The sequence below is a fragment of the Equus caballus genome, chromosome 7 (genome assembly GCF_041296265.1).
Source record: "Equus caballus isolate H_3958 breed thoroughbred chromosome 7, TB-T2T, whole genome shotgun sequence".
Classification (NCBI taxonomy): domain Eukaryota; kingdom Metazoa; phylum Chordata; class Mammalia; order Perissodactyla; family Equidae; genus Equus; species Equus caballus.
In genome coordinates, this window is record NC_091690.1 from 79,846,095 (window position 1) to 79,873,233 (window position 27,139).

The 27,139-nt window shown below is 36.4% G+C and overlaps 1 protein-coding gene and 2 pseudogenes across 1 annotated transcript; all 3 read right to left on the minus strand.

Moving 5' to 3' along the window:
• Positions 1 to 973: 973 nt before the first annotated feature.
• OR5P93 (olfactory receptor family 5 subfamily P member 93) lies at positions 974 to 1,918 on the minus strand. The gene has a single exon (NM_001391467.1). It carries the CDS (start codon positions 1,916 to 1,918, stop codon positions 974 to 976), a length of 945 nt encoding a protein of 314 aa, NP_001378396.1.
• On the minus strand, positions 14,391 to 15,335 carry OR5P101P (olfactory receptor family 5 subfamily P member 101, pseudogene; annotated as a pseudogene).
• OR5P100P (olfactory receptor family 5 subfamily P member 100, pseudogene) lies at positions 22,394 to 23,319 on the minus strand (annotated as a pseudogene).

A 27,139-nucleotide genomic window follows, 5' to 3' on the forward strand; every position in this document is an offset into this window, starting at 1 on the left:
AGAACTGATCGGTGGTTACCAGGGCAAGTGGGGGGGGGGGGGGAGGGCACTAAGGGTGAAGTGGTGTACCTACAACATCACTAATAATAACGTACAACTGTAATTTCACAAGGTTGTTAACTATCATAATCTTAATAAAAAAATACTTTTTGCCTAAAACACTGAAAAGAGGGCAGAGAATGAGAATTTACTTCAGTATGTAGAGGTAAATTCAGCTTCACAGGAGAAATACAATCAAGTACCTTAGGCTTCCTCTATGGGATGTAAGTCTGACCATGAGCAAGTCACTCCAAGAGTTTCTCCCACCTAGTCGTTGATGAGTTCAGGAACCCTGATCATTCCCACAGGGAAGTCATCCGATTCGACCTGACAGAATTCACAGGCTGATTGGGGGCATCTCATCCTCTTCTTTCCTAGGGTCCCCTTTAACTAGACTAGAGCCTGAGACCAGGAACACAGGTCAGAATTTATGGGTGCAAAAAATCCCTCTCCAGCAGGTAACCTTATTGCAAGAAGAACGCCTCCAGTCATTTTACTGTTTGATTCAACTTGGTCATTTGCTCTCATAATGTTCTCAGCCCTAACTGTGACTATCATGTTCATTTCAGAATAAGTTGCAGTTAAAAATGGGCACAGTATTAAAGGTATGGATGTATACTAACGTTAACTTACAACAGAGAACAACTTTTGAAGAGATATAAACAAAATTTTAGACAGATTTTCAGCAGATTCAGTATTGTTTCATGTTAACCAATTTGTGTTACTAATTATAAATTTATTTTAATTTTATTAAAAGTTATGCACTATGGCCCTCTGATTTACAATTTGATACCTGAAAATCCACCCCATACCTTTACCAAAAAACTCCACACTGGTTATTGACATAAGGACTGAAATATTGAGACCACAGACAATTTCCTTTTATTATTTATGGTATATTATTATATCAAACCCTACCAAATAACTGGCTTCACTAAGAAAACATTTTTCTAGCAAGCTGTCTCTTCAGAGCCCCCTTAATTTCATTGTTCCTGAGACTGTAGATGAGGGGGTTCAACATGGGGATCACCACCATGTAGAACACAGAGATCACCTTGTTCTGGTCAGTTGTGTAGCAAGACTTTGGCATCACATAAATGAATGTGATGGTCCCATAGAACAGCGTGACAGCTGTGAGGTGTGAGGCACAGGTGGAGAAGGCCTTGTGGCGCCCCTCAGTGGAGCGCATCTTCAGGATGGTGATGAGGATGCAGATGTAGGAGACAGCTATAACAAACACTGTGACCACAATGATTGAGCCAGCTGTAAATGATGGGACAATTGTGGAAACAGTGATATCTGAACAGGAGAGTTTAACTAAAGGAGCAAAATCACAGAAAAAATGATTGACTCTATTTGGTCCACAGAAGACTAAAGAATAGACACAAATAGTAAAGGAGAAATCATTGACAAAACCACCTACATAAGCTACTACAAGTAATTGAACACAGACTTGTGTGGACATTTTGGTGGAATAAAGCAATGGGCTGCAGATTGCCATAAAGCGATCATATGCCATGGCAGCCAGAAGGAAGCACTCCATTGTCCCAAAGAAAACAACCGAACCAAGCTGGATGGCACATCCAAGATAAGAGATGGTGTTTCTCTCCACCAGGAAGTTTACGAGCATATTAGGTGTGACGGAAGATGATAAGCCCATGTCAGTAAAAGCTAGGTGGCTCAGAAAAAAATACATAGGATAATGGAGTTGAGAAGAGAGTCTGATAAGAATGATTGTGCTGAGATTGCCAAAAATGGTCACCAGGTAGATACACAGGATGATCATGAAGAGAATGATTCGAAGGATCTGGTGGTCACTTAAGCCCAATAAAATGAACCCTGTCACTTCAGTGTTGTTCCCATCCACCAGGGCATCCATGATACAACGTAGCTGTTACCAAAATGAACCTAAGATGAAACATTACATTAATGAAGATGTAAATTTGATGGTTTCATTTTCATTAATATATACAAAGGTTATAAAAATAAATAAATTTTTCAAGCTGAGTTTGGACCTTATTTCAGAAACCAGAGTTTATACACATATGTGTAATGCATCTTCTTTATTTTAAAAGTTGGTTTTGAAGAAACACTAGAAAGCCTACTTCAAATAATGTATATATATATGTATATATATATATATATAACATATACTTATATTGGCTTTAAAGCTAAAGATGAAAAAATAAGCATTATGAGAATAACAAAAAGGAATGGTATGTATAACACAATGATAAAAGTGCATAAATATAGGATTATACAATGGAGATTTGAGTAATAACTAACAGTTATTGAATGCTTTCTAAACAATATGGACACAGGATTAAGAGTTTTATATTTATTCTATTTTAATTTCCTTGAAATAATATTATGTTCTTTAATTTTATTTATAGATGAAAAAACAGACTTTGACAATGTTAACTAATTTATCTAAATTTATACGCCAAGTTGTGGAATCAATATGTGAGTCCCAGGCAGTTTGAATCCAGTCCCTTCCTGTGGTAACTATGCTATATAAGAAATTAAATAATGTTTACAATGAAGTCAGTCTCTTGGAAATGGGTGTATAAAAAATTACCCTTTTTACATTCTCACAGTTATGTATAAAACAGATGCCGTAAGTTTACAATTTCTATCAGTAAAACATGACCATTTTTTAAAATGAGAAATACAATTTTCCCGACAGGACAAAGATTAAATAGAAAGCAATTTAAAATTAGGGTTATGAATGAAGTCACCTATTGTAAACGTACTATAGATTTTTAATATTCATTAGTAAAATAGTGTTCTGTAAAGTAGGTTGAAATATCAACCTAATTACTATGCAAAATGTCATATGTTTAATATCTAGTACATAATTAAAACACACTCAGAAAATCAAATCATTGCCTAATATAACTATATAACAATTTAATAGTTTTCTAATTGAAGTCTTATAGAACAAAATAATATTAGATTCAACATAATATACAGCTGAATAAAGTTCTAGCCTAAAATGTAAAGAAGTTCACACAGGTTCACCCAGTGAGTGGCCAGCATAAACCTCATCACCATGTTTTCTGACTTTATATTCCTGACTTTGTCCAAAGTATCTGTTTGTCTGTAAGCTAAAGCTTCAGAACAATAAATAGAGGAAGTCTTTCCACAAGATATTTACTAACAGTAACTCCTCAAAGCATCTCAAAGCAACTGAATTTATTAACATTATGGCTGAGTGCAAATTTAGATAGTGTTGAAAAACCATGAGTTTCTAGTCTTATGGGTGGAAAATGAGGAATCCTGGTACCTTGAATCATGCTTCTTTATAGACATTAAATAGACTGTAGAAATTTAGGGCAGTTCAGCAGGGTTACTGGCTAGCTGACAGTGTGTTACATCTGCCCTTTTTCTCAGTTATGGCTGTGAGTACAGATACAACTTTAGAGAATAAAGTGTTCTCAAATGGTAAATGAAATTTAATACATCAGATAAACTCACAAAAGCCAAAGTCTTACCTCTTGACATAAGAATTCATCCTCTCGCAGCAACAAATTCAAAGTCATTGTTGTTATACAGTAGCCAGCCTATCTTATTGTCATTTGCATTTGAGGATAAATCTCTGAAGATTCTAGAGGTTCAAAGGTGAATTCCAGTTACCCAGGATCATTACACATTCTCAAGTGAATGTTGAGCAGTTCACACAATCATAACTAATCTTTCAGGGTTCTGTCAATTCTCAAGTGATCAGTGTTTTTTTCTTTTTATCGAGGTGTTGACACACTTTCATTTGGTAATTATTGGGAGTAAAATATAATATATTATCTCATAGATAAATATTAGTTCTAAGTTTTCTTTGATATTTCAGGCTAAGGAATACTAAATTTCAAATATAAAAGAGTAACTTTAGCTTCATTCTTTGTATGTGTTAATTTCATAAGCATTTTATGTGATTTATGTATGGCACCCTATTCCCTGCCTTGGGGATTAGGGTGAAATGCCGCATAAAGTTGAATTTTAAATAACACAATTATATAAGATATGTATATAATTTTTTCTAGTAAAAAGCATAAAATGAATGGATATCTTTAAAGTTGTATATAGAGAGAACTGTGAAGTAAAAGGAAGTTTGGATGAATTCTAGATCAAACTTAGTCTACGTGCCTCAGAGGTATGATTACTGGCTAGTGGCTTACTTGACTAGATGGATGATGGTAGAAACAGCTATTTTCAAGCTAAACACAATCAAATTCTCTTGCTAATTCTAACAGTAATCCTATCTCATCCTCCAGATGCACCTCCAGATGGATTTTGCACTAATAACACCAACCAACTTTCATTCAGGCCTAACTCGCTGCTAAGCACTGCACTTAACACTTTACTTAGATTTTCTCATTAAATCCTCACAAAATTTGATGAGCTAAGTATTATTATTGTCCTAATTTTACAGGTAGAGAGCTGAGGCTTATTGCAATATACTTGTCCAAATGTGCTCAGTGACTTAAACTTAATCCAGCATTAAACTTCAGGTCAGAGTGAATGCTGGAATGCATAATCTTCAGCACTGCTGTCGTCTAGTCAACTTCAAGACCTAAGTGCTAAGTCATGACCACTAGTCCCCAAATAGTCCCTGATTCACAGTTTCCTCTCCCCACCCCCAGCAGTCTGCCTAATTCCCCAAAACTGACTAGGCCTACAGTCTGGCCCTGAGCTCCAGGGCAGTACTCAGGATCCTAATTTCCTCTCATATGCTCACCAATGACCAACTCCTGCTGATCTTACTTCCTAATTCCTATCAAATGAGTCCACTTCTCTCCATCTCAACACCACAATAGCTGTCTTATTTGATTTTCCTATATGCATTTTTGGCCTTCCACACAACAGCCAGACTGTTTATTTAAACTATTTATTTAAAATTTTAGTATTATTCATTTTTAGCACTATCAAATTATTACATGTGCTTAGTTAAAACGGCTCATAAGAGAAAACAATGGTCCTTTGCCTCATCCTTTACAAATTCAAAGTCCAACTCCCCATAAAAATCACTTTTGACTCTTTAAACTGTTTCAGGATTGAGATAATTCAGTATCTGTAAATAACATACTTTACTAAGAAAAACAAATTGGAATTTCTCTCTGCGTTCCTGCTATTTTTTCTACGTATTTAACTTGAACATAATTGGTACAAGGAAATAAAACACCGTTTTTTCCTAGCCTGAGAAGATCATTGCAGACATTATTCATTGAGTTTATTATAACAAGATCAGAACAGAAAATCAATGGGTTAAATACCAAAAAGGAGACTAAATTTTAATTCAATACTCAATTTTAAAAACAAAATAAAAATTAATCATCTCACAGCTAACAAGCAATAGAATGTGGTGGTATCAAGTTTGAAACTTATATAATAATAAACAAAGAGGGTTAAAGTGGAATCTCACAAGCAAGTTTATTACAAATAAGCAATCCAGCTTTATTCTAGTAAAGTACAGAATAAATTCCTACCCCTTAAAGAGCATGTTTTTAGTTTCTTTAAATAATGATCATATATATTGTTTCCAACATTTTATTCATATCGGTGTAACAAGATATAATAGCTACCTTAGTTCATTGTCATCTCAAATTCTATTATGAAATAATTCAATTTTTAATCTTTCAAGTTCCAGCTATTACTATGAGTCCTCTGGTTATAATTTTAATTTTATTCAAGGCTGTATTAAATAACTTGCAGTTTAAAATTTGTATTTCCACAGCTTACGCCCTTCTTTATCGATCCAGAATTTTTATATATTCATCTATTGACATCCTGCACACCTCCACCGTTCACATTAATACACACACACAAATGCACATGCAAACTCACTCATATATTTTCCACTCCATTAGTGCTGTAGCTATAACGGAGATAGATCAGTCAAATTTTAAAATATTAAAACAATCCAAAAGAAGGCAAGAAGGGGAAGAGAGGAACAAAACACAACCTGACAAAGGGCATCTATGGAAATCATTCAACAAATATCCTTAGTGGTACAAAATTAAACATTTTCCCCCCTTAGTTTTGGAAATAGGAAGGCTCACTCACCACATCTATTCAACAACTGACTGAAATTCCTAGGTATTGCATTAGGCAAAAGTTATAAAATCAAGAAAGATCCGATAGGAAGAGGTAAAATTGTCTCTATTTGCAGATAGCACCACTGTTCCACAGAAGATTTTGAGAGATTTCTAAAGCATGCGCTAGAACTAAATGACAAGGTTGCAGGACATACACCTAAAACATAAGAAAATAATTATATGTTAGATACTTGGAGCAAATGATGGAAAACGAGAAAAGTCCACTTACAACAGGTCAAAAACATAAAATGCTTAGGAATAAATTCATAAAAACTCACACAAGAGCTCTTCACTAAAACTTATAGAATCCTGATGAGAGAAAATGAAGATCTAAATAAATGCCAAACATATGTCATGTTCACGGATTAGAAGACATTATACCATTAAAATGTCAATTCTGAAAAAATTGACATATAATGAAGGAAATCCACTTCAAAATTATTTTATTAAATTTTGTAGAGACTGAAAACCTAAACCTAAAATTTATGTAGATACTGGCTGGAATAAGAAAAACACTTTTACAACAGAAGAAGAAAGTTGGAGTATTTGCAATACATCATTTCAAGACATCGTAAACCTGCAGTAATCAAGACAGTGTGGTATTGATGAAAGGATGGGCATACAGTTCAAAGGAACAGAAAAGAGAGTCCAAAAATAGACTCAAAAATATATGGTCAATTGAGTTTAGACAAATGTCAAAGCAATTCAGTGAGCAAAGAACATGTTTTCAACAAATGTTACTCAAACAAATGGATATCCACATGGAAAAAAAATAACACAAACCATTACTCACAGTGCATATGAAAATTAACTCAAAATGTATCATAGCTACAAATGCAAAAGATAAAACAATAAAACTTCTAGAGGTAAATATGTGAGAACATCATCACATTTTGTCAAATATTTCTCAGGCATTACACAACAAGCACAAACCAAAAATCAAAAAAATATATATTGATTTATATGCACTGAACGTTTGTTTCCAAAAATATTCATCTGTTTAACTCTTAAATCCCAACGTCTTAGTATTTGGATTTGGGGTTTGGGAAGGTAATTAGGGTTAAATTAGGTCATGAGCATGGGGCTCTGGTCTGATGGGATTAGTGCCCTCATAAGAAGAGGCACCAAGGAGCTTGCTCCTTCTCTCTCTCTAGGTGCAGACACTGAGGGAAGTTCATGTGAGCATACGGTGAGATGGCAGCTGCCTACAAGCCAGGAATGAGGCCTCACCAGAAACCAACCATCAAATGACACCAAATAAATACAGGATGGATATAATATTTGTAGTGCTTATATCTGACAAAGGACTCGTATTCAGAAAAGAGGTTGGCAAATTACAGACTGTGGGGTGACCGCCTGTTTGTGTAAATGAAGTTCTACTAGAACACAGCTGTGCCCTTCTGTTTACACACTGTCTGTGTCTGCTTTTGTAGTACAATGACAGAGATTAATAGTTGTGACTGAGATCATATGGCCTGTAACCCTATAATGTTTACTCTCTAGACTTCAGAAAATGTTACCAATCTTTGATCTAGAATATATAAAGAACACTTAGAACTTAATAAGAAGTAAAACAGGCAATTTAACAATAGATGAAAGACTTGAACAGGCACCTAAAGGAAATGCATAAATGGCCAACAAACAATGAGAAAATGCTTAATTATATTAACCAGTAGGAAAATGCAAGTTAAAAGCCTAAAGAGAGATCACACACCCACTAAGTGGCTAAATTTAAAGAAGTCTAACTATACCAAATTTTGGCAGGGTTTTGAAGTATTTTGGAACTCTCACCACAAGTGGGAATATAAAACAGTACAACCACCTGGAAAATAGATTGAAAATTCTCAAAAGCTTTAACATCATTTCTCTAAGCAATCCCACTAGGAAGTATTTACCCAAGACAAAGGGAATATATATACACACAGAAATGACTCCAATCTTCATAGCATCTTCATTCACAAAAGCCCCAAATTGGAAACAACCCCAAAGTCCACCAATTAGTGTGTGGATAAAAAAGGAGGTATATCTATATAATGAAATAGTGCACATAATTAAAAAGAAATTGCTGATGCACACATTATTAATGAATCTCAAAATAATTATGCATAGAGAAAGAAGTCACATGAAATAGTTACATGCTTTATCATTCTCATTTTATAGAATTATAGATAAACACACTAATCTATATTGTTCAAAACCATATCAGTAGATGCCAGGCGCCAGGATCAGAGAGAAGAATGGAGTGCAAAGGGGCACACAGAACCATTGGGAGGTGATTGAAATGCTCTTTTGCTTGATTGGAGCTGTGGTTTCAAGACTTGTATACAACAGACAAATCTGATGAAATAGTACACTTTATCTGCATGAGTTTATTAAAGTTTATTATACTTCAAGAAAATTTAATAAAATGAAAACGTCTGCACAGTGACATCAGCAACACAGTGATGCAGGAAGTCCTGGACCTTCCTTACCCCCACAAAAATACCAATTCAGCAACAATTAAAAGACAAATTATCTTTGTTAAAACTCATAAACTACTGAAAAGATTCCTGCACCCTGGGAGAATTCAAAACCAGTCTCGCTGAAGCTGGTAAGGAGATTCGACTCACCCTCTCATCAGAGATCCTGCCCCCATCACAGCGCCATACTATCAGGAGAGACTCCCAAGCTCCCCAGGTAAGGGAAGGGGTTGGTTCACACATCCAAAACCCCAACTTTTCCACAAGACCTTCCAGAGGACTGTTTTCTGTCTTGCCAGCCTTGGAGCTCTGAAAGGCAGGCACAGTCTAGCCACCCAGGGGATAACAGAGGAAGCAACTTGAGTTGGTAGACACTGTTGATCCTTTTCCCTGCTCAGCACAGATCTAGGGGACAAAACCACAGCTGCTTGCTTTCCTGGGGAGGGAAAGTGTTGATAGAGGGCCCCTGAATCTCTGGCCAGGTTGATTGGTGGTGTAGAAAGGTCAAGATATTTTGAAGTTACTTTGTCCACATGGTTATAGTGAGGGTAAAGTGTAACACTGTGGTTTTGAATTTCATTTCTCTGATGTCTAATAATTTCCAGCATCTTGTCAAGTAATAATTGGTCATTTGTATATCTAATTTGGATAGAAGTCTATTTGAGTCCCTTGTCCATTTTTTAATTGGGTTATTTGTATTGAATTGTAAGTACTCTTTATAATTCTAGATACAAGTCCCTAATCAGATATATGATATGCAAATATTTTCTCCTACTCTGTTGTTGTTTCTTCACTTTCTTTTTTTTTTTTAAAAGTTTCTTTTTTATTTTTATTTTTTTTTTTTTATTTTTTTTTTTTAAGATTTTATTTTTTTCCTTTTTCTCCCCAAAGCCCCCTGGTACATAGTTGTGTATTCTTCGCTGTGGGTTCTTCTAGTTGTGGCATGTGGGACGCTGCCTCAGCGTGGTCTGATGAGCAGTGCCATGTCCGCGCCCAGGATTCGAACTAACGAAACACTGGGCCGCCTGCAGCGGAGCGCGCGAACTTAACCACTCGGCCACGGGGCCAGCCCATGTTTCTTCACTTTCTTGACAGTTTCCTTTGAAGCACAAAAGGTTTAACTAATGAAATCTGATTTATCTACTTTTTCTTTCATTGCTCATGGTTTTGTTGTCTTTTAAAATTTTCATTCTGTTCTATGTATTTTTTAAATACTGGAGTTCCAAGTCTTCTTTTTATCCTTTACATTCTGAATAGAGAAATTCTTTTAGCCATTACTAAATGTAGATTTTTTTAGGAACAAATTCTCTTAGCTTTCCTTCATCTGAAATGTCTTTATTTCTCCTTTACAACTGAAGGCCATTTTGCCAGATATAGAATTTATATTTCAAAATTCTTTGCTTTTAGTACTTGAAAAATGTTGTGCCACTTCCTTCTGGTTGTCATGGTTTCATGAGAAACTTGCTGTCTTTCATATTACTTTTTCCAAAAGAAATGATTCTTTTCTCTCTAGTCATTTCAAGCTTTTTCTTTTCTTTTCTCTTTAACTACAGTGACAGTATATTCACTTCTAGAATTTTCAAATTGGTTATTTTTTATAATGCATATTCATTTGCTGAAATTTCCTATTTCCTTCACTTGTATCTAAAATGTAATGATAGCCTATTGAAGCATTTGTTTGATGCCTGCTTGTCAGGCAATTTTAACATCCTATTTATCTTGGTGTTGGCATATACTGTACTTTCTCATTGAAGGTGTTATTTTTCTGATCCAAGATATGACAAGTTATTTGTGATTGTGTCAAAGACAGTTAGGACATTATATTGTGAGACTCTGGATCATATTAAGTCTTTTTTTAGAGGGAAGTTCACCTCTTGAGGTGGCCACCCAACCATCAGCTGAGTGTGTGTGTTTAGCTTCCTGCTGAGCGCTCTTGGCATATCTCTGGCAAAAAAGGAGGTCTGACTCACACTGCCTCCTTACAGATGAGTGAGATGGAAGTTCCACTCTCCCCTCTGTCCTGTAATTTCCTTCTCAGTGACAGTGTGACCATGACTTGCATGCCCTCTTTCCTCCAAGAAAGCTCATCTCCTTGTTGGGCCTCACTACTACTAGGGAAGGGGGAAGTAGAGAGCTGGTCCACACTGCTTTGTTGTTGCAGGGTGGAGGTGGATGCTCAGCATCCCACTGGTCCATCCACAGGGAGCTGGGGTGAAATGTTAGTGGCAGGAGCAGAGTACCAACTACCCCACCTCATACTTCCTCAAGTCTCATTGTCCCTGATAGCAGAGGAGGCTCATTTACAAACTGAACTCCACTGACACTACCTGGGCAGGAGAATCGGAGGGTGGGTGAACTGAAGATCAGTTCCCTACTTGGTCCCACTGAAACCTGTGGGTGAGAAGCAATACAATTTTCCCATTGGTGTTTGCATTCTGTAGGTCAGGTATTGCCAAATGTTTTCTATGCTGCTAAGGTCACCTTTTTTCCCAGTTCTTTGGCTAGAAGGAACAGGCTTTCCTGGGAGCTCTGTTTCTCTGTGTCTCTTGGTGGTTCTAGGTTGGAGGCTTCTGCAGCACCCTGTCCAGGATAAATGGAAGCAATAGAGAAACCTAGGGACTGACCGCTATGTGATTCCTCAGGTCCCAAGTGGGTAGGAGTCTGCCTTCTTCTTCCTCCTTCCAGAGTCTTCCTGTGCTTGTTTGTTGTGTCACATCTAGGGGTATTTTTGGTAATAAGAGGGAGAACCTAGAGGAATGGAGCTACTTCGTCTACAATGGAACCAGAAGTCTATGCCATCAAACATTTACAGATATTTATCCAGCTTCTTATTTATCTGGTGTCAGAGAGTTAGTCTAGTGCAAATTAGCCTGACATATCCAAATGTACAAGTCTCCATATTCACTATGGGGTTGACTAGAATGGAATGTGGCAGAGACAAACAAAAGTACTTTAGTGGTAAAGTATTCTGAAAGAGCCCTTCCCTCCATCCCTCCACAGAGATTATAACCCCTAAAAGAAGTGAAAATATTAAGATGATATTTGTGACCTTGAGCTTTTGCTTCACATTTAATATATATATATATATATATATATATATATATATATTACATCCTCTGTGGAAAAAAAAGATTGAAACAAAAAAATCTTATAGTGTTATTCTGAAGATTAATTGGCTCAATACTAGTAAATCACTGGGAACAGTATCTGGAATGTAATGAGAAATCTCATAGCTCCAATTCCTAATGTTCTTACTACTGCTACTGTTACTATTATTAACATTTGTCTTCTAGATCTTCTCATTCTCAAACCACACAAACACATAAGGGAGATATGTGATCTCTAGCAGAGAGTGTTTACAAAACTATTACTAAACCAGGCTAAGATTCTAGTTGCCAAACTGAATTAAACAGTGTGGACGCAGTGGCATAATCTTGGTGAGCACGGTTTGTGCTCTTTTACACTGTTGCAGCAGGATCTGACACATTCAGTCACTTGAATCAGGCTGATACTCAACAGGATTCAAAGGCAGCACAGTCAGCGGGCCATTCCAGAGCAAATGCTTCATTCAGCCACCCATTCATTTACTAATTTTCCATTCATTCATGTCAGTACGCACTTATGCCTATGATGTTCCAGGAACTGTGTGAAAATTAGAGGTATGGGCAAAGATGAAAGACATTGTAGTCTCTGTATGAAGCCTCTAGCATTGCGGAGAAAACAAATACTGATTCTGTAGCTTCAAGTGCAGTGAGTATTCCAAAGAAAATATGCAGAGTACTATGGGGGATAACAGGTGTCCTTAATTTGACCCTGAGTTTCATGAAGGCTTCCAATAGGATGAGAAACAACATTTAGATTGGTACTTAAGCACAAAAATGTGTTACCCACATGAGGGGAAAAATGCATCCAGGTGGAGGTAGTGCATTTGAGAGGGTCCTGAGGTAACAAAGAAATGGACATGTTTAAGCATTTAAAAGAAGACCAATAATTGATTCCTAGAGGTTGGGTGTTTAGGGACCATGGAAAAATGGTGAGAGAGACAGAAATAAAACAGGGGCCATATTAAAGACTTTGTAAGTCATGTTAAGAATGGTTGCCTTTATTCTAAGTTCCTTGGTGCATATTAACAAAGGAACTAAACTATGGAGATTTATGACTATGATGTGTGGAGAATGGATTGGAAGAAAGTAAGAGACGGAAGAGGAAGATAGGTTGGGGTTCTATTAGCCAGGGTTTTCCAGAGAAACAGGATCAATAAGATACATTTTTTAAAGGCATTTTATCAGACAATAGTAATGTTTGCAATTCCAAAATCCACTGGACAGATGGACCATTGTTAGACAGAGTATCCACAATTTGATGGGTAGATGGCAAGCATAAATCTGGTGGGAGTCTCAAAATCCAGCAGAATGGAAATTCCAGTAAAAGCTGATGTTGCAGACTTGAGCCCAAAGGCAGGAGAGGGAGTCCCGCTCTTTCAGAGGACCTCAGTTTTTTCTCTTCAGGCTTTCAACTGATGGAGGAGGGCCACCAACATTAAGGAGGGTAATCTGCTTTACACAAAGTCTACCCATTTAAATCTTAGTCGTGTCTTAAAAATACCTTTACAGGAACATCTAGACTGGTATTTGACCTAAGAACTGCACTCTATAGCCTAGCCAAGATGACACATAAAATTAGCTATCACAGGAGTACTATTGTAAAATAAGTGTATCAGTTGGTAGCTTCAAATTGAAGTACTAACAAAGAAAATGAAGACAAGTAGGAAATAAATTTTGGACTCAGACTGTACAACTTTTTGAGTGAATGTAGGCAGGTGGAAGGAGGAATACAAATAAATTTCTCTCAGATTTATTTCCGCATCAATAAATTAATTGAATGCTGGTGCCACTTACTAGGTTACAGAATACTGGAGGGGAGCCAGTTGAGGATGGAAGGAGATAATTAGTTTTAGACACTTTGTGCTTGAATTTCAACAGAGAAAAACATTTTTTTCTCAAAGAATAAAGTATGGGGAATGAAAGTGTGTTAGTCAGGATTTAGAGGTAAATAAAGCTTCACAGGAGAAACACCATCCAGTTCCCTCAATCTTCTTTAACATGATGAAGAGTCTGACCATGAACAAATCACTCCAAGAGTTTGTTCCACTCAGTCCGTGAGGAGTTCAGGAATCCTGCTCTTTCCCAGAGGCAAATCACCTGATTTGACCTGACAGAAGAATTACAGGTTGGTCAGGGGCATCTCATCCTGTTCTTTCATGGAGTCCCCTTTAACTAGACTGGAGCTTGAGACCAGGAAGACAAGTCAGAATTTATGGGTCCAAAAAAGCCCACTGCCAGCAGATAATCTTACTGCAAGAAGAATTTCTCCAGTCATTCTACGGTCTGATTACACTTGGTCATTTCTCCTCAGAATGTACTCAGTCCTAAATGTAATTATCACACTCATTTAAGGATAAGCTGAGGTTAAAAACAGACATGGTCTTAAAGACTTGGAGGTACAATAACCTTAACTTACAGCAAGAACAATTTCTGAAAACATATGAATAAAATTTTAGGAGGATTTTCAGCAGATTCAGTATTGTTTCATGTTTACCAATTTGTGTTACTAAATAAGTTTAATTGAATTTCATTAAAGGTTACTCACTATGGCCCTCTGATTTAAAATTTTATATCTTAAAATCCACCCTATGCCTTTACTAAAAAACCCCACACTGGCTATTGACATATGTACTGAAATATTTAGACCACAGACAATTTTCTTTTATTATTATATTTACAGTATATTATTATGTCAAATCCTACAAAATAACAGGCTTCACTGAGAAAATATTTTCTGCAAGCTCTCTCTTCAGAGGTTCCTTAATCTCATTGTTCTTGAGCCTATAGATGAGGGGTTTCAGCATGGGGATCACCACTGTGTATAACACAGACACCACCTTGTTCTGGTCAGTTGAGTAGTAGGATTTGGGCATCATATAAATGAATGTGACAGTCTCATAGTACAGACTGACTGCTGTGAGATGTGAGGCACAGGAGGAGAAAGCCTTGAGGCAGCCCTCAGTGGATCAGATCTTTAGGATGGTGATGAGGATATAGATGTAGGAGACAGCTATGACAAACACTGTGGCCCCAATGATGGAGCCAGAAATTAATGAGGGGACAACTACAGGGATACTGACATCAGGACAGGAGAGTTCAACTAAAGGAGAAAAATCCCAGACAAAAATGATTGACTTGATTTGGTCCACAGAAGATGAAAGAAAAGACACAAACAGCAAAAGAGCAAGCATTGACAAAACCAGCTATGTAAGTCACTATGAGTAATTGAACACAGATTTGTATGGACATTTTGGTGGAATAACGCAGTGGGCTGCAGATTGCCACAAAGCGATCATATGCCATGGCAGCCAGGAGGAAGCACTTATTTGAGCCAAAGGAAGCAACGAAACCAAGCTGGATGCCACATCCATAAAAGGAGATGGTATTTCCCTCCACCAGGAAGTTTACAAGAATATTGGGTGTTACAGAAGATGATAAGCCCATGTCAGAAAAAGCCAAATGGCTCAGAAAAAAATACATAGGGTGATGGAGCTGAGAAGAGATTCTGATAAGAGTGATTGTGCTGATATGGCTGAATGTGGTCATCAGTAGATACACAGGATGATCATGAAGAGAATGACTGGAAGGATTGGGTCATCATTTAAGCCCAATAAGATAAACCCTGTCACTTCAGTGTGGTTCCCAGCCACCAAGCCTACCATGACATAATGTAGCTGCTACCAAAATGAACCTGAGGTGAAACATTATATTAAAGAAGTTGTAAACGTGATGGTTTCATTTTCATTAATACACATAGAGGTTATTAAAACAAATAAATTGTTCAAGCTAAGTTTGGACTCTTCTTTACTTCAGAAACCAGTTTATACATGTATTTGTAATGAATCTTCTAGATTTTAAAAGTTGTTTTTGAAGAAAGACTAGAAACCTACTTCAAATAATGTATATCTTTTTTGCTTTATACTGTATATCTATTATATGTTATTTATCTATTATTTATCTTATATATCTTAAATTGTCTTTAAAGCTAAAGACAAAAAAAATAAGCATTATGAGAATAACATAAAGTTGTTATGTATAACAAAAAAGATAACACCATATAAATATAGGATTATGCCATGGAGATTTGAGAAATAACAGTTATAGAATGCTTACTAAATGATATGGGCATAGGATAAACAGTTTTATATTTATAGTTCTGTTTTAATTTCCATGAAATAATATTAGTATTTTAATTTTATTTGTACATGAAGAAACTGACTTCGACAATGTTAACTAATTTATCAAAATTTGCACCGCAAGTAGTGGAATCAAGATGTAAATCCAAGGCAGTTTGAATTCAGTCCATTCCTTTAGTAACTATGCTATAAATGAAATTAAATAATATGATGAAGTCAAATCTCTTGGAAATGTATGGATAATAAATAACCCTTCCTACTTTCTGACAGCTATGTATAAAAGAGATGCCTAGTTAAGCACAAGTTTACAATTTCTATCAGTAAAACAGGACTACTTTTTAAAAGGAGAAGTACAATCTTCCTAATAGGACAAAGATGAAATAGAAAGGAATTTCCAATTAAGACTATGAATGAAGTCACTTATTGTAAATTTTTTTTCACATTTACAATTAAAATATTCTTTTATCAAGTAGCTTGTCATATCAATCTAATTACTATGCAAATCCCTATATGTTTACCCAAAAATTTCATATGTTGAACTCTTAAACATCAATGTGATGGTATTTGGATGGGGGTATGGGAAGTAATTAGGGTTAAATGAGGTCATGAGGGTGGGGCCCTGGTCTGATGAGATTAGTGCCCTCACAAGAAGAGGCACCAGAGAGCTTGCTCCCTCTCTGTCTCTAGGTGCAGACACTGAGGAAAGCTCATGTGAGCACACAGTTAAATAGCAGCAGCCTATAAGCCAGGAATGAGGCCTCACCAAAAACCAACCATCAAATGACACCAAATAAATGCAGGATGGATATAATATTTGTAGTGCATATATATGACAAAGGACTTTTATTCAGAAGAAAAGTTGGGAAATTGCAGTCTGTGGGCTGACCACCTGTTTGTGTAAATAAAGTTCTACTGGCACACAGCCGTGCCTGTCTGTTTACACACTGTCTGCATCTGCTTTTGCACTGCAATGACAGAGATCACTAGTTGTGGCTGAGATCATATGACCTGTAAACCTATAATATTTACTCTCTGGCCTCCAAAAAAATGTTGCCAATTCTTGATCTAGAATATATAAAGAACTCTTAGAACTTAATAAGAAGTAAAACAGCCTTTAACAATAGATGAAGGATTTCAACAGGCACTTAAAGGAGATACGTAAATGGCCAACAAGCAATGAGAAAATGCTTAATTACCCTGACTATCAGGCAAATACAAATTAAAACCCTAAATAGTCATCACTACACACCCATTAAACAGCTAATTTTAAGGAAGTCTAACACTATCAAATGTTAGCAAGGTTTTGAAGCATTTGGTACTCTCACCACAACAGGTAGGAATGTAAAACTATACAATCGCTTGGAAAATGGTTTGAAAATTGTCAAAAATTTAAACACTTTCTCTCTTAGCAATCCCACTATGAAGTACTCACGCAAGACAAATGGAAATATATATCCACACAGAAATGACTACAATGTTCATAGCATCTTCATTCACAATAGCCCTAACCTGGAACCAACCCTAAAGCCCACCCATTAGTGAGTAGATAAAAAAGCAGTCTATCTACATGATGAAATACTTCTCAGCATTTAAAAGAAACTGCACATACACTGTGAATAAATCTCAAAATAATTATGCTGAGAGGAAAATCATATGAAATAGTATACATACAGTATCATTCTCATTTTATAGAATTACAGAAAAAATACACTAATCTATATTGTTTGAAACCAAATCAGTAGCTGATTGGGGCCAAGGTCATAGAGAAGAATGCGTTGCAAAGGGGAATAAGGAATCATTGGAAGGGAATTCAAATGGCAATGGCTCTTTTGCTTGACTGGGACTGTGCTTTCACAATTTATATACAGTAGATAAATATGATGAAATTGTACACTTTATGAGCATATGTTTATTATACTTGCATTTGATTATTCTTCCAAAAATGTTTTTTAAAAAAAAAACCCTGCACAAAGATGTCAGCACAGGTGTAGGAAACCCTGGACCTTCCTTACTCCCACAAACACAAATTCAATTACTCCCACAAATTCAAGAACAATTCACAGACACATTATCTTTGTTAAAAAATAGAAACTAATTTAAAGACTTCTGAACTCTAGGAAAATGCAAAACCAGACTCACCGAAGCTGTTAAAAAGTTTTGCGACACCCTCTCACCAGAGATCCTGCCCCCAGCACAGCACCATACTACCAGGAAGAGAACCTCAAGCCTCCTAGGTAAGGGGAGGGGTTGGGTCAAACACCCAGCACCCCAACTTTTTCCATAGAGCTCCCCAGAGTCCTGGTTTCTCTCTTACCAGTCTTGAAGTTCTGAAAAGACAGGCACAGTCTCACCCAGGGGACAACAGGGTACGTGGCTTGAGAGAAAGAAGAATTCACAGAGAGGAAGCACTGAGTTCTGCTGGAGTGGAAGCAGCTGAGAAGAGCTCCCAGAGGGTTTCCACCTGGGATTCAAATTGCAGCTACATTAATTATAGGTGATGTCAGAGACTATTGGGTCTCCAGGTCTCATTCTTTGTTCAACATTGGATTATAATTTGGCTGGAAATTCTCTAACCACCCATTCCAGAAACTTCACTATTCCATTTTCACAAACGTCTCCTGCTAAGTGTTAAATCCTCAACATCCTAACTTATTAAATCCTCAACATCCCCACATAATTTCTTCAACTTTTTCATTTCATTAATTATTTTGAGGCTCAATTTTGAACCATATCTAAGTTTTCTATGTCAGCATCAGGTTCAAGTCTCAAAAGGCTAAGCACCAGAGCCATGAGGAAAATGAAACTCTTGGTAGCACTCTGGTGTTTCACTTGTTAATTTTATATATAAAGTAGATTATACAAAAAGAATTTATTAAAATGTCTTTTGCAACAAAATAAGAAGTTCTTTTTGGTAGATTTGTACTAATTTTCAGTAAGCCCCTCTTTTATGGTGTGACTATGAAACATATTAGTGAAGTGAAAACGTTGAACATTGGAACAGATATTTAGTTATAGCCAACCATTCTTTCCAAGTCATAACATAGCATTTTCAAAAGAACAGAAATGTATTGTATTCCACCCCTCTCAAAAATAAGAAAACATCTTCAGTCAAAAGTTAATCGTGAAAAAACTATGAATTTGACTTCTAGCAATTTCAAGAGATTAGGTGGCCTATAATGACAGGTGAGGGAGATATCTGAATAGAACTGGAACTCAGCTGATTCTAGAGATCAGAGAACTTACACAAAGAGTAATGAAGAAATTTTACGCTGGCATAGAGGACAATAAAACTGAGCTCAAGTGAGTAAGAACAATCAGAAGCCAGCTTTATATTTTTTCATTCACAAGAACATATTTTACATTTTTATAAGGATGAAGTCATAAACACAATTCATATGTTCACTACCATTGATGTTTTCTTTCTCCATCTCCTTTCCCTGATTCTCAATTTGTCTCCTCTCATGGCATGGGGTTTATTTACATGTCTGTGTCCCCACAGACTGTGATGTTCTCAAATCCAGTTGTGAAATAGGGAAAACAGGAGCTTACATGGCAATGGAGTTTGGAAAGAAAAGTACGTAAAGAGAGATGGAGGAAAGAAGTAGAGAGGAAGGAAAGAATAAGTAAGAGAAGGAGCCAGGGAAGGAGAGAAGATAAATGAGAAGAGGAAAAGAAGAGAGAAATCCATTGTTAATACCTCAACTGTCACAATGTTATGTGCCCCACATCCAGGAGATTTGCCCTGTTTGTCAACTCTCTAACCATAAGACAAGTTCTTCTCTTAAGATCTTCATTACCCATTTTAATTCTTACATTGAGCCTCTGGAATAGGTATTATTTTTATTATTCCTGTTTTGTAGATAAAGAAATTAAGACTCAAGAATTCAAACCATTTGCCCAAATTCAAGCAGCCAATAACTAGAGAGTCAAAATCTAGTACAGCTCTTCCAAACCCTACCCCCTGTATACCACCTTCCAATATGGAGCTCACTTCAGACAATGATTTTCCTGCAATTTCCTTTATGGCTTCTAGCTGAGAGGATGACTGTCTATATATGAAACCAGAGTCCTGATGCTTGAACAGAGAACTTTGAGAGTGGCACTCGGAAAAATGAGTCACAGTTTAACAGTAATTTTATATTGGTTGGCTCTAATAACATAAATAAAAGAAGGATGTAGGAAAGAAGGAAGAGGTAGAAAGGAAAGAAGGAATGATGGAAGAAGCCAAGGAAGGAGAAGATAAATGTGAAAAGGAAGAAAAAAAATTAAGAAAAACCAATTATGAAGATTTACCCCTATGCTTTCTTCTAAGAGTTTAATAGTTTTAACTCATATTTAGGTCTTTCCTCCATTTTGAGTCAAGTTTGTATATGATGTGAGGTAAGGTTCTAACCTCATTCTTTTACACGTGGATATCTAATTGAACTGGTACGTTTGTTGAAAGTACTCTTCACTACACATTGAGCGGTTTTGGCATCCTATTTGAAAATCTATTGACCATATACATGTGGGTTTAATTCTTGACTCTGAATGCTCTTCCTTTGATCTATATGTCTTTCTGTAGACCAGTACATACTGTTTTGAACTATTGCTATGTACTAAGTTTTAAAATTTGGAAGTGTCAGTCTTCAAACTTTGTCTTTCTTTATTTTTTATATTCTTGATCCCTTGTAATTCCATATGAATTTTAGAATCAGCTTGTCAATTTCTACACAGAAGTCACCTGAGATACTAACAGGGATTGTGTACAATGTATACATGAGTTTGGGGAGTTTGGCCATCTTAACAATATTATTTTCTCAAGCTATGAACATGGAATGTTCTTCTAGTTTTTTAGGTTTTCTTTCATTTTTTCAACAATATATTGTAGTTCTCAGAGTATACATTTTGTTCCTGTTTTGGTAAATTTATTCCTAAATATTTTATATTTTGATGCTATTAATGGCATTGTTTTCTTAACTTCATTTTTGCATTATTCATTGCTAGTATATAAATATACAACTTTTATATATTAATCTTGTATCTTGAGTTCATTTATTACTTCAACAAACTAGTGATACACATAACAATATAGATAAAGTTCAAAAACATTGTGCTGACTGAAAACAACTTTACAGAAAAAGGACATATCGTTTGACCCCATTTTTAAGAATATCTAGGGAAGCTGGAGAGTATAAGTTGAAGCTGTAACTAGAAAAGGAAGATATAGAGAGATGTAATAAAACTGTCTTTGAATATCAAGGAAGGAGACCACAAGCCAAAAAATCTAGAAGACAGAAAACCCAAGGAAGTGGATTTTCCCCTAGAGCCTACAGAAAGGAGCCTAGCCCTTCCAATTCCTTGATTTTAGCTCAGCAAGAACCATATTGGACTTCTGACATCCAGAATTGTGAGAAAATAAATTTATATTGCTTTTAACCACTAAGTTTGTGGTAATTGTTAACAGCAGCAATAGACAACTAAATCAGTATGCTTTTTAGTGTATAGTAAGGGAGACCACTCCTACCTCCACTCACTTAGAACCTGGAACCATGCATTCTGGCTCATACTTTTTTAAGGCACATTTCTCATTCTGTACTACAGCAACTCAAACTTGCAGGTGTTGTCTGTTATCTGGCATCATAACCAAGCCATCAACAGGCCTGATGGAAGGAGTCAAATATAACTAACCTTCCACCAGGTAGCTAGCTGGACCCCTAGGGAATGGTGCTGTCCCAGGGTCAAACTGAAATATTTTGTAGGCAGGTTGTCACTCAGTAATGGTGGCAGCCAGATCAATTGTGGCAACGGGAAGTCCAGAGAAGACTTAATCTGGAGAAATTTTAGTATCAGAGGCAATAGAAATAGAAAAGGAAAAATGGTTCAGCAAACTTTCAGCAGTGTGCTGTATACATTCCCAAGGTTGAAATACCCTAACACCCCTCCTCCCCCCTCCGGAGCTAGATCTTGCCAATTGGCTCCTAGTAGGCTGTCCTTTGGTGACTCTTTAAGTTATGTTTTGGAATAGATTCCTGAAAGGGAAGAACTACTAGCTAAGGGACGTTTCAGATATCTTCTGGATCAGGCTCATCTGCAGGGGTAGATACTTTGGGAGGGATCCTGTTTCTCAGGTCCAAATCACAGGACAATAGAAGCTTTCAACCATCAGTATCACTGGTTCAACCCTTAGATTCTCTGCATAGACATCTCTTTCAGTTGATGAGATCTTGGATACCAACATTTCTCTTTACTTACCATTCAAGGATTCTTAGACGCTTCCAGCTGTTAATTCCAAACACTGAATTCAAAGAGCATACAACCTATTTGAAAAGGTTTTTGCTTATAGATGCAAGAATGGTGAGTGGTGGAAGGATAAAGCAAATATTATTTTTTTCCTTCTTTGCTAGATGTTCGTATCTTAGTGAATCCCTTTTACTTTTACACTGAAAATTTCCTTGAGAATGACATAATGAAATTTGAGAGTTTAGGATACTATGAATGTGAACTAAAACTTACTTAGTACATTGTCCATTCATCTGCAGAAGAGGTCCTCATTATAGAGTGCTTATTATTAAAATCAGATTGGTTCAGGACCACCAATGTTTTCTAGCCGTCAGTTTTACCATGGCCTCTTTAACCTCCCTGTTCCTTAACTGTAGAGGAGGGGATTCAACACGGGGATCACGACTGTGTAGAACATAAACACCACTTTGTTTTGCTCACTTGAGTACCTGGACTTGGGCATCATGTAAATGGATGTAATGGTCCCAAAGAACAGAGTGGCCACTTTGAAGTGGGAGGGGCAAGCGGAGAAGGCTTTGTGTCACCCCTCAGTGGAGTACATCTTCAGGAAGGAGAAAAGGATGGAAACAAAAGAGAGAGCAATGATAAACATAGTGACCCAGGTGAAAGAGTCCAAAGAGATGGCTGGAATTATTTCAGAAGTAAAATCATGAGAACAAGAAAGCTTCAAAGGTGATGAATAATCACAGAAAAAGTGATTGATTTAATTCATCAACAGAAGGAAAGACTTAATAAACAGCTAGTAAATGTCCAAGCGTTCACACATCCACCCAGGTAGGACATCCACACTAAGAGAATGCAGATTCTGGGGACATGTGGGTGAATTAGAGCAGTGGTGAGCAGATGGCCTTTGGTGGTCATATACTCTGGCAACCAACAAGAAGCACTCAGCTGTCCCAAATGTGACTCCAGAATATCATTGAGCCACAAAGTCAGCAACAGGGAGAGAGGTTCCTCCCATGAGGAAGCCCATAAGCATGATAGGTGTGATAGGAGTACCTAATGTCTACAAAGGCCAAATGGCAGAGGAAAGGTACATTGGGGTATAAAGCTGAGGACTGCTTCTGATAAACATGATTGTGCTGACATTGTCCATTAAAGTGACCACATAGATTCCTAGAAACACAACAAATAACATGGCACAAACTGTAGTATCCTCTGCTAACCCCTAAAGAATGAACTCTGTCACAGTTGTTGCGTTTCCAGTCTCATTCTATACCGGGAATGGTGCCCACTTTAAGAAAAACAAGTGCATATTAGAAAGGGAGAAAATATAATTTGCATACTTATTTTTACAATGGTTATATGATAAAAATTTAAAAAACACAGAAACTCGGGTGTACTTCTGGTGAGAAGTGCTCTTATACATAATAATTCATGTAAAACTTGATGGTATATATGTTCATTGATGTAAGGCCAAGAATACCCAGAAAATAATGTTTAAACTTAACAAACTTAATACATATTTGCATCACATTTTTACTTTAGGAGTTCCTTCAACATTGAAGATGAACTAAAATTTCAGAATAATAATATTTTTCCTTCAAATTTTCAAAGTTAAGAATATAGAATATACACACACACCAGCATCACAGATGTTCTCAGCCAGCTATCTGTCACACTTTCATTCTTAACAGAAATGCTTAAAAATGGTATATGTGAATTAACTGAGCAATAACACGACATGTTATAAATACCTTGTAATTGTGTATCTGAACTACAAAGTTCTAGCTTCTTTATTTTTATTCTGTATGCAGCTAGCAACTTTATTAACTAGGCACAGACCCAACACTGAAGGAAAGCTTTAAATTTAAAGAAAACAGATGTATATGGCACAAATTCACAGTTGGTTATGGGTGCCTTTATGGCATGGAAGTAACGTATTGTACAAAAATGCATTGAGCTTTGGAGCCATACAAGCCTAGGGTCAGATTCCAGCTTTGCCACTGACTATCTATGGAATCTTAGACAATTTACAACTCTTCAATTCTTCATTACTTTATTTTTATAAAATATGTAACTCATAGTATTATTGGTTTGAATAAGATGATGCACATGACAACACCAAGCATGGCTCACAGAGGGAAGTGGATGCTCAACAAAGGATTATTTCCTTCGAATAATCAAACCTTAAGTTTTAATACAAAAATGAGAAACACACACTTCTATAGCAATATGAAATGAAAATTATTACCTGCTGATGTTTGTACCTCAACAATAGGAACAGATGAGAAATAATCGTCACTGTAAAACAAGGCAACAGTTATGAGATTTGCCGTGTTTTGGGGCATAACCCCTTGAGTACATTACTTGCTTGTGAAAATTCCACTGAAAATCCTCAAGATGGAGAAAGTTGTAGGTACACATGCTCATGGAATATATCTTGTCTAAAATCTTATATACATTTTTCTAGTGGGCATTAGTTTTTTTAATGAAAATTTTGAGGGCTTGCTAAAATTATCCCGTTTTGTGACTCACAAGAATAAACTTAATGTAGCATGCATAATTTCATTTTAAATTAGAAATCCTTCTGGGGAAAAAAAAGAGCTCACATTTTTTTATATAATTCTAGATGACATTACCTTTTTCAATTAAATATTTTACTTTGAAATAATTATAGATTCACATGCAGTTGTCCAAAATAAAAATACAAAAATCCCTATACCCCTTACTGAGTTTCTCTAAATGGTAACATCTTGCAAAAGTATAGTACAATATCACAGCCAGGATGTTGAAAGTGGTACAGTTAAGATACAGATCCCTCATGTGACCTGTTACACCCCAAATGGCTCCCCCCTTGTCTCCATTCCCTCCTTAACCTTTGGAAATCCCTAATATTTTCTTCATTTCTATAGTTTTAACATTTCAAGGATTGTATGGGGCCAGCCCCATGGCCAAGTGATTAAAGTTCCACACTTCCCACTTCGGCAGCCTGGGTTTGCAGGTTCAGACCCTGGGAACGGACATACTCCACTCATCAGCCATGCTGTGGTGGCATCCTACATACAAAATAGAAGAAGATTGACACAGGTCTTAGCTCAGGGCTTGTTTTTAATACAGAGCTGCAAAAAAAAAAAAATGGCTAGAAATGGAGAACATCTAACTAGGACAGGGCAGAAGGAAGAGGACTAGATATTATCCAAAATGTTTAAACTGGACATGAGAGAGAAAATCCTCAAAATGAGAAACTGGTTCTTATGAAGGACAGCAAAATTCTCATGAAAATTAAAAATTAAATGTGTATATCCTTAGTCATAAATATGAGAAAATATTTGAGCATGTATATTTGAATCTGTATTGGTAGGGTCAAGTGACTTTATGAAAAAAGCAGGCTTTATTGGTAATAGAAGCTGGGATTATAACAAAACAATATAGAACAAGTAGCATCAACAAAATGGGGGAAAATATTGCAATGGCTGTTACCAAAATAGGGTGACTGGATAGCATGCTGTGTTAATTGCAAAAGGATATAAACAGAGAGGAGCAGAAGGCACGGGAGTGTTAAAGTGAATGAAGGACCATAAGTAGTTTATCTTAGGCAAGAAATGACTCATGAGGGAAATTGACAAATTATTTACTACTCCAGTGTTTCAGTTCTTAGAAGGACTGAGGATATGTAAAATATGTATTCAGTACATGGAAGAGCTATCAAATAGTCACAACTGTACCAAATTGGAATGAGCTGCCTTTGGAGTTAATGAGCTTCTGCCTGAGAATTAGTGAAAGCATTATAAAAGAGATTGAGGTGTTAAAATTCTGCCTGAGCTACTGTGACTGTGTGACCTTTTACAATCAAATGAATGTGGATATTCTAGGATTCAGCACAAATTAACCCACTATAGTCTACACTATATGAAGAAAATGCTTTAGGTTTCTCGAAAGAGTACTGTATTTCTGGAGACTGCAATCTCTTTGTTCCTATGTAGTTTAAATGTACAATTGACACCTGTAATAAAATTAAGAAAGGAAGAGAAGAAAAAGTCTTATAAAAATAAGTGGAGAGGAAATGATGGAGCAGGGAAAGATGAAGGACAGACTATTCAGAAGGAGAAAAAGAGCTGTTGTAGCTGAGAAAATAAGAGAGGAAATTTCTATTCACATGTCAACAATTTCATTCCATTTTATCAATTATATCCTTTTCTACTGGAAGAAAATTAGGACAATTCAGTGTTTTCCTATTTCATTTAATATAAGGTTTATTTACTCTTGAAAACCTCTGTTCTTTATTGCAGCATTTTTATTGTCACAACTCCTCAACAACAACAGCCACAAGCGTTCCTATAATTTGTTTTCTAAAAGCAAACCAAAATTAAAGAATAATTCATTTTTCCTTCAAAGATTCAGTGTTAAGCAGATTGAATTTACACACACACACATACATATATGCATACACACACACAACGGTATCATCAGCCATGTGCTCAACTGGCCACGTCACATTTTTATTCTGATCAGAGATGCATGAATAATGTCATATGTGAATTAACTAAGCAAAAGCATGCCATGTTATGAACACCATGTAGTTACATGTCTGAACTCAAAAATCCTACATATAACTAGAGCTAGGAATTTTATTGGCTAAGTGTGGACCCCAGACTGAATAAAAGCTTAAAATTTTAAAGAAAATAGATGTATATGATACAAATTCAGAGTAGGTTATAAGCGCCACACCCCAAGCAGTGCTCTCTCTCCCTTTGGAAGAGGCATTAAGATATAAACAGGGGTAAACTGGCCTGGCTTCTCTACCTAAAGGACCACCACGTATACCCCTGTTAGTTGCCCAGAGCCCCTGTAGCTTCTATACCCTTTTAAAAAGAATATTCTTGGTATTTTAGCAAACCTATGCGATTGTGATACACAATAAAGTTTGATAATCACTGCCTCAGTGTTCTCAACCTTAACCAAACATCAGAATCACCTGGAAAAGTAAAAAATATTAACGCCTGAATCTCATCCCAAAGATTCTGATTTAATTGATCTGGAGTATGGCCTGGGTATTGAGATTTATAAAAGCTCCTCGAGTGGTTTTA

Coding starts and splice junctions, on each gene's coding strand:
- OR5P93 (NM_001391467.1), bottom strand. CDS start 1,918: ATGGATGCCCTGGTGGATGGGAACAACACTGAAGTGACAGGGTTCATT.